Source organism: Canis lupus, chromosome 26, assembly GCF_048164855.1.
Source record: "Canis lupus baileyi chromosome 26, mCanLup2.hap1, whole genome shotgun sequence".
Classification (NCBI taxonomy): domain Eukaryota; kingdom Metazoa; phylum Chordata; class Mammalia; order Carnivora; family Canidae; genus Canis; species Canis lupus.
Window position 1 is genome coordinate 33,861,655 of NC_132863.1, and position 8,729 is coordinate 33,870,383.

The 8,729-nt window shown below is 50.7% G+C and overlaps 1 protein-coding gene across 2 annotated transcripts; it reads right to left on the reverse strand.

Annotated features, from left to right (window-relative positions):
• Positions 1 to 1,053: 1,053 nt before the first annotated feature.
• Positions 1,054 to 7,610, reverse strand: FITM2 (fat storage inducing transmembrane protein 2). 2 transcript variants are annotated; one of them, XR_012018621.1, is made up of 3 exons: positions 7,376 to 7,610; positions 3,333 to 4,896; positions 1,054 to 3,126 (listed from the first exon to the last, which is right to left on the reverse strand). XR_012018621.1 is itself a non-coding variant. In XM_072801118.1 (2 exons), the coding sequence occupies exons 1-2, from the start codon at positions 7,546 to 7,548 to the stop codon at positions 4,281 to 4,283; spliced, it is 789 nt and encodes a 262-aa protein (XP_072657219.1). In that variant the 5' UTR covers positions 7,549 to 7,610; the 3' UTR covers positions 1,054 to 4,280. The 2 variants fall into 2 exon arrangements, 1 of the variants encoding a protein (XP_072657219.1); XM_072801118.1 differs by having other exon boundaries at positions 1,054 to 4,896.
• Positions 7,611 to 8,729: the final 1,119 nt, after the last annotated feature.

The window sequence follows — 8,729 nt, forward strand, 5'->3', positions numbered from 1 at the left end:
GCAGGGCCCATCCATCACCTCCACTGACTGTCCTTTCTATGTGTTCTCTTGCTCTTGAAAATGAGGGGACTATCAGTTTTCTTGAGAAGTGTTGTCTGGGTAAAAATCACCACAGTATGTCTATCTTCGTGCCTTTGTGCATCCTATTCTCACTTCCTGGAATTCCCTTCTCTGCCTAAGTGCCTGAACTCCTCCCCATCCTTCAAGACCCACAAGAGCAGTTACGTTCCGTGAAAATATTCCGATTCCCCAGGGCAGCTGGTTGTTCCCTGCTCTATGGTCCCAGGCCCTGACCTTGCCCCAGCACTCAGAACACTTGATGGTGGTTGCTGGCTCCTGCTGTGTCTTCTCCATAAGCCTGGAAATTCCTCAACTGCACAGATGTGTCAAATTCTCCTCTGAAACCCTGGCACACACCTGAAGCTCCTGTGGCATGGACTTTGGACCACAAACTGCAGCAGAGAGGGGGTGTATCCTACCCTATCAGCCCCCGGCTCATATATGAACTCAGAAGTTTGGCGCCACTGAAGGAATCCGCATGGGGAAGTTGTGCAGTGTAAGGAGCTTTTCTAATCCTGGAGCCATGGAGTTTTCAACAGACACTACCTCGCGGTGCCAAGCAGGTCAGGCTGACAAATGAGTGGGCACTAAAAGGCAGAGAAAGCCGTCACATGTGTCTAGGCCTCCAGGGCACAGGGCACTTTCACAGCCGACCTCATGCGAACAAACTTTGTAACTCCTCTTCAGTGTTACTTCCATGAAACTCAACTCTTCTCCTTCTGCCAGGAAAACTCTCAAATCCCGTTGACCCAAACCTCAGGACCCTCAGATATGGATATGAGGGAAGAAGTCAATCAAGCTAAGGGATGTATGACCAAGCATGTACTTAGTTTGTAGGATTTAGGAGGACACAGAAAGAGTGAGTACAGTCATGAAACACCCTATGTAGCAAGTAGCTCAAGTAAGAGCTTCATCATTGTCATCAAGTAGGCTGAGCTTTCCAGGTTCCGGGCTTTCTCAAGGATTTTAGAAAAGACCACATGAGACATGGAATGTGGGATTTCATTATCTCCAGTTTACTAAATTTGCTTGTTTACACACACTATCTCTGTGTGCATAACAGCGGCAAGAGCCATTCTCTAAATACAATCTGGTACTCAGACTATGACAGATGCACATGAGAATGAGGCGTCACTGAACCTCAGCATGGAGAGGCAAAACAAGCATAGCATTCTGGGACCACAGATGCCCTTAAAAGCTTCTTGTTCAAAAAAAAAAAAAAAGCTTCTTGTTTAGCACCTGGGACAACAGACACTTTCCAGAAGATGATGCAATGCTCTTTCAATGGAAGACCCAAACCCCAAATGGTGCTCGAAACACGGAGCAGCAGGATCCAGCTCAAAGCCAGGTAGCCCGACTTCTAGCTGAGTGCTAGAAAGTAGAGGCTTGTTTCCCTGCCTTCCTAAGGAGCCAAGAAGTTCTAAAGGCTTGTCGAGAAAAAGGAGACAGGAGATTAGCGTCTGCTGAGCACAGGTGCTGGGCAGTTTACATACATCATTACCCTTAATCCTAATGGTATCGTCTCCATTGTCCAGATGTGGACACGAAGCTTGCCCATGGTCAGACGACCCTCAGTGCTGGTACCAACACTGGAACCCACATCTTGGGTTTACCTAAGCCCAAACTCTTTCAGCTTCAGCATGCCATCTTACACAGGGGTACAGAGCATGTTCCCAGGAGAAAGGCAAGGGTGCTAACACTGAACAGGAAATGGTGGAAGACCACTCAACACACGGAGGTCAGTCACAGACACTTGTCACAGAGTTAACTCAATGCTGAGCCTGAACCAGATCTGCCAGAGAGAAATGGCTGGGGATTTAGCTGCGACAAATGAACGTGTGCAGTCATCTTGTGCCTGTTGCCTGTTGGTGCTGAACATGAAACTCAGGAGAGCCCTCAACCCCTTCAACCAGCCCCTGCCACCTACTTCACCCCCGCTTTCATTCCCTGTTTACACACAGAAATTCTAGAGGGCAAAAAGATTTTCAGGGGGCCCATGACATCTGGCCAATGCTCCCAAAGCACTCTGGTGACACCTCTGAAATCTCAGTGCCAGAATTTCTGCCACTTTTGGGTACAATGTATCCCAGCTCACGTTTTGATGGATATGAATTAACATGCAACCTGATGGAATACCAACTACATATTTTAAATACATCTTTGTATGAAATACAATTTACCCTGAAGATTTTCCAGGCCTCAAGCTCCTAACAATCTAAGCTTGAGTTAAGGCAGTCAAGTATAGTGCTTGTCAGTTAATGCTATTATCAGGCTTAACTTGGTGTGGGGAGAGGAGGAACATCAAGGAAGCTTCCAGGATGATTACCCAAAGTGCAAGGGGATGGGTACAGAAGGCCTAAGGACGCAGCCTGCGGGGGCCAGTGGGTGGCAGGCTGTCCTATCAACAGAGCTATAACAGCACCTTTGTGGGTGGAGGTGACAGGCCACAGAAGGACAAGGCTGGATATTGAGAAGTGTGCAAAGGGGACAGAAAAGATCGATTTCAAGGCGAGTTGAACAGGCCCAGGTTTGGTCTGGTGTTGGTACAAGTAGGAGGGTGGGGGCCAAAGTCACTCCAATATTAAACAGGGACATTTTTGCAAATGGGTTGGCTCCTTGCCATTGAAGGTAATGGAAGACATTTTCCTTCACCTCTGATTTATCATAATCTCGTCCAAATGTAAAAATTCCTTGGGCCACTGCAGACTGATCAATGAGCTTATCAGCACACTGTTCAGATTATACCACTGATGTGTGGTCAGGAAAGTGTCAGTGCAAGTATGCATTTTGCAAAGTTACTCTGATTCAGCTTAAAATTCATCCAGTTGTTATTAAAATGTCTGCCTTTGGGATTTATTCTTAATTTTTTTAAAGATTTTATTTATTTCTTTGAAGGGGGGAGAGGGAAAGAGAACACAAGCAGGGAGGAATGGCAGAGGGAGAGGGAGAAGCTGGCTCCCCACTGAGCCGAGAGCCAGACGTGGGGCTCAAACCCAGGACCCTGAGATCATGACCTGAGCCCAAGGCAGACACTTAACCAACTGGGCCAGCCATGCACCCCGGCTTCTATTTTTTTTTTTTTTAATTTTTTTAATTTATTTATGATAGTCAGAGAGAGAGAGAGAGAGAGAGAGAGGCAGAGACAAAGGCAGAGGGAGAAGCAGGCTCCATGCCCCGGGAGCCCGACGTGGGATTCGATCCCGGGTCTCCAGGATCGCGCCCTGGGCCAAAGGCAGGCGCCAAACCGCTGCGCCACCCAGGGATCCCTCGGCTTCTATTTTTAATAGAGAAAACAGCCCATAAAGTGAGGTGGAATTTAATACCATAAGCCAAGAGTTTGGATTATAAAAAGTAAATTAGTGTTCTAAAAAAAAACAAAAACAAAAACTCAAATCTATCCACACACGTACCAAAGTGAAGCCCTGAAGTTGTGGATTACTCTCAGGGGTTTTGTCAACAAAGAGCAAATGCCATAGTTGTTATTAAAAAAAATCAAGCATTTGCTCAAAATAATAGGGAAAAAAGGTAACCTTATTGTTCCAAAAACCAATACACAATAGACAACATGGACAGTAAACCGGCAACGTTCGTTACATAAATATCACCCAACACTCAGCCAGAGAGGCACTCCAGTTTAACTATTTTGGTAACTAATCACAAGTCAGTTGCAATACATAACATTCTGAGGATAAATGAATACCATGACTGGAGAGTGTCTTTCAGGCAGCTGGCTGTTTTATAAAAAACCCTGCTGGAAATAAGTGCTTATGCAAAACTGACCAGAGGGCAATACTGTTAAACCACAGTGTTAACAGCCATTACAATACAAGACACCCAGAATCAGGGAGAGAATGACAGCAGCGAAGGGTCTTGAGGCCCTGGCCTCCACTTTGGCCACACAGCAGAGGCTTTCCTGATTCTGTCCTTTCACTGAGCCTTAGCTCTGCCCTCTAGAGACAAAAGGAACATTCCAGATTAAGGTCAAGTCTTGCCAGGGACAGAAAGTGCCTGACTGGGAATGGTGGTGCTTGTGACACAAAGTGACATGGCCAAGAAGTGTGGGAATTAAACTCACTCCCCAGCCTCCACCACCGCTCCCCAAAACTGCCTGGTAAGCTTCCTCTCTGAAGCAGGATTGATAATTTAGTCAAATAACTAATAAAATAATGAAAAATATATATATTAGCCATTGTCCTACTATCACCCCTTTTGTTTTGCTTTTACTTCTTATAACTATCTTGCTTCAAATTCAAACTAGAGCTCTGGGGAGGAAGTCCTGGGGAAAAAGATTTCAGATACCAAAACCCGTAGGTCCCATACCAGCCCAGCAAACCAAAGAGGGTACCAAATACTTTCTGGGACAAGTTGTGGAAGTAAACGGCCGTGCACAGAAACATCCACACCCAGATGAAGGTCAGGAAGCCCAGGGCCACCACCAGGGTGGTGATGGCAGTGTGGAGACAGTGGCTTCGGTCCATCTTCAGTTCATGCAGCACGGCCATCTCCTCCACAATCATAAGGGCGCAGAAGGTCAGCAGGAAGGAGTGGCCTGAGATGTCAAAGCCATGCCAAAAGCCTCCTTCCCCGTGGCATTGCTGCTTACTCTGGTGCTCCTTTCTGACCCCTTCCAGGGTTGGTGACTGGTAGCAGCTGCCCGTGTAGTCTTCGATGTTGGAGAAGATGGCTGTGCAGACATACCAGATAGCCGTGCCCACCAGCAGGGTACTCAGCCGCCGCAGGACCAGGCCAGCCCTGCCTGTCAGGTGGTAGTTGGTGAGGGCAATGAAAGGCAGGAGGAGACAGAAGGTCCAGGCCCAGGCCAGTTTGACAAAATATCTGGCAGGAGAGGAAAGTGGAAGTGAAGAGAGGGGACACGGTAGAGAGGAAACTATGTCATGACTCGGGTCTCTAGAGTCTCAAGGGAGGGGAAATAAGAAAAGCTGATAAAAACTACAGATAACAACTTCACTTACTAAGTTTCAAATATAATAACTCCTTACTCCTTAAACAGCTCTGCGAGGTAGGTACTGTTATGATACTCATTTTACAGATAAGAAAGCTGAGGTACAGAAGTATCATACCCAAAGTAGAGATCATAAGCGGTGGAGCTAGGATTGGATTCCAGGGCTTGTGATCTTAATCTGTGATCCAGGCCCTGGGATGGTGGACACACAGGATATTCATGGCTACCCTGAGAAGAAGGTCTCATTTGCCACCATTTTCTAGAGAAGGTGAGGGTCAGGAAAGTTCAGTAATTTTGCCCAGGGTCACAATCACACCACCAGCAAGCCCGGAGTAAATCAAGGTTTGGCCAGCCCCAAAGCCTGTGATTTTTCTACTTGTGGCTCTTTCTTACATGGCAGCAATGATCTCAGAACAGAGCTTGAGGGATCCCTGGGTGGCGCAGCGGTTTAGCGCCTGCCTTTGGCCCAGGGCGCGATCCTGGAGACCCAGGATCGAATCCCACATCGGGCTCCAGGTGCATGGAGCCTGCTTCTCCCTCTGCCTGTGTCTCTGCCTCTCTCTCTCTCTCACTGTGTGCCTATCATAAATAAATAAAAATTAAAAAAAAAAAAAAAAAAGAACAGAGCTTGAGTTCAAGCTAGAAGACCGGGTTCGGGGCACCTGGGTGGCTCAGCGGTTGAATGTCTGCCTTTGGCTCAGGGCAAGATCCCGCAGTCCTGGAATCGAGTCCCGCATCAGGCTCCCTGCAGGGAGTCTGCTTCTTCCTCTGCCTGTGTCTCTGCCTCTCTCTCTGTGTCTCTCATGAATAAATAAATAAAATCTTTCTAAAAAAATTTTTTTAAAAAAAGACTGTGTTCAAGTCTTGACTCTGACTCAACTTGCTCTGATGACTTTCTCCAGGCTTCAGTGTTCCTAGCTGTAAAATAGAGCTAAGGAGACCCAGTGATTTTTTTTAAAAAAATCCCTCCCACAGGGGGATCCCTGGGTGGCACAGCGGTTTGGCGCCTGCCTTTGGCCCAGGGCGTGATCCTGGAGACCCGGGATCGAATCCCACGTCAGGCTCCCGGTGCATGGAGCCTGCTTCTCCCTCTGCCTGTGTCTCTGCCTCTCTCTCTCTCTGTGACTATCATAAATAATAAAAAATAAAAATAAAGACAAAATCCCTCCCACAGCCAATGGTTCAGTGGTTCCCTCCAATCATCACAGAGGCTTGGAACAAAATGTCAGAATCCATGGCTACCCACAAACAGGGACTTGTCTGCCAGGCCACTGGGTCCCCAGCTCACCCGGAGCCAGATGAAGTGGCAGCTGCCTGTCTGCCCCCCTTGCTCATCAGAAGTGGCTGACCTGGGGACCAGCCACGGAAAACACACGGGAGGGAGACTTGGGGCTACAACTACACTCATCATCATCATCTATTCTTAGTGCAGCCACGGGGGGCGGGTGAGGAGGGAAGGGGGAGTCAAGGACAGGACGACTTTTTCCTGGGTTCCAATCGCCGCTCGGACACCACTCCAGAGCCTGTCACTCACATCTTCCCTGGGGCTGATGATATATGCAAGGACCTTGCCAGAGCCAGACCTGCCAGGCACTTGACAAAACTGCTGGGGAGAGAAACCAGGGTTTTGAGTAGATGAAGCAAAGCTGGGCTGCCTTTTGGGAGACGCTGTAAGTCTGCCGTTCTAAGGAGGAATCTAAGCTCCCTTCAAGGCAGTTTTATAACTTCACTAATGCAACACTGTTTTTGTGCAAAACTCTTGAAAGCCACCAGTTAGAGAGAGAGAGAGCGAGCGTGAGTGGGTGGAGTTAGGATGTCTCAAAGAGCCCAGCTGGTTGCTTTCCTGGGCTACTGCCATGGACTTTGGGCGGCTGAGAAGGTCCAAGGAGATGCAGGGTCATGCAGGGTAAAGGTCGGAGGCCGGAGGGTGCCCCTCCTCCGGGACTAGCTGGGAGCGAGGGTTCCTTCGCAGGCCGGGCCGGGTCGCCAGGGCTGGGGGCCAGGAGAAGGCAGGTCCTTGCCTGGGTGGTGATGGATACGGTCACAGGCGGGGTGGGGGGGGGGGGAGGGGAGGAGGGGGAGGCCTGACACCCCCAACAGGTCCCGGCCGCCTCCGATTCCAAGGGGAGGCTCCCCCGACGCCCACCGCACCCCGTCCCCCAACACACACACGGCCCCGCCCGTCGCTCCCCGCCCGGGCGTGCAACCCCAGCTGCGGGTGACGCCAGCCGCTCGCGGGTCCCTGCGGTCGCCACGCGCCTGCTCCCCGGCCCACGGCTCGGGCGTCGGGGCCGCTAAAGCCCGGCTCTGCGGACCGGGGCGGCGGCGGCGGCGGGGCCGGGGCTCACTTACACGTTGAGAACGTTGCGCTTGTTGCTGAGGTAGCTCTCGGGCAGCGGGGAGAGCTCCTTGAGGACGGAGCCCGCCAGCATGGAGAACGCCAGCGCCCAGGGCAGGTAGCGCCGCACCGCCGCTCGCACCAGCGTCCCCCGCAGGAGCCTCGCGCAGCGCTCCAGGTGCTCCATGCCGGACCTCGTCGGCCACCGTCTAGCGCTTCGCCCCGAAGCCGCGGCCTCCCCCCGGCGCATGCGCGTCGCCCGCGAGCCCCGCCCCCCGAGGAGCGCTCGCGCTCCCCCTCCCGGCCACCGGCCGCCTCTGCAGCGCGTCCGGTTCCGAACCCCGCGGCCCTCCCTTCTCCCTTCGCCCAGCGCGGTCGCCAGGCGGCAGGCAGGCGCGGAGTCTTGCCCTGGGGCTGGGGGAAAAAAAGCTCCAGGGAGTATTTGCTGGAGATGGGGAAGAAGAACTGCAGCACTGTAGGAGTTAGAGCAGTGGTCACGGCATCGGCATCGGTTAGGTCTCTCTCGGAAGCTGGGAGACACCTGCTCCATCTGTGCCTCGGTTTTCTCATCTGTAGAATGGGGAGACAGGAGGAGTTCAGCACTTCCCGAGAGTTACTCCAGAAGCCCAGGTCATTACGGTGACCCAGGTATAGGGAAATGAGATTTACTTTTTTTTTTTTTAATAGAAGTGCGTAAAACAAACCCAATTTAAATGTTACGTTATTAAATTTTAAGAAACATATTTATTTTTTTAATTTTTATTTATTTATGATAGAGAGAGAGAGAGAGAGGCAGAGACACAGGCAGAGGGAGAAGCAGGCTCCATGCACCAGGAGCCTGACGTGGGATTCGATCCCGGGTCTCCAGGATCGCGCCCTGGGCCAAAGGCAGGCGCCAAACCGCTGCGCCACCCAGGGATCCCGAAACATTTATTTTTTAAAGGATTTTATTTATTTATTTATTCATGAGAAACACACACAGAGAGGCAGAGACATAGGCAGAGGGAGAAGCAGGCTCCCCACCAAACAGGGATGCAGGACTGAATCCCAGGACCCCGGGATCATTATCTGAGCCAAAGGCAGACCCTCAAGGGCTCAAGGGCTGAACCACGCAGGTGCCCTTTGTAGAAACTTTTGAGACAACTATTGTATTGAGTGAAAATGCTAGGGATCCCTGGGTGGCGCAGCGGTTTGGCGCCTGCCTTTGGCCCAGGGCGCGATCCTGGAGACCCGGGATCGAATCCCACATCGGGCTCCCGGTGCATGGAGCCTGCTTCTCCCTCTGCCTGTGTCTCTGCCTCTCTCTCTCTCACTGTGTGCCTATCATAAATAAATAAAAATTAAAAAAATGTTTAAAATATTAAAAAA

Coding starts and splice junctions, on each gene's coding strand:
- FITM2 (XM_072801118.1), bottom strand. CDS start 7,548: ATGGAGCACCTGGAGCGCTGCGCGAGGCTCCTGCGGGGGACGCTGGTG. Junction 4,897..7,375: donor AAGCGCAACGTTCTCAACGT/GTAAGTGAGCCC, acceptor CTCTCCTGCCAG/ATATTTTGTCAAACTGGCCT.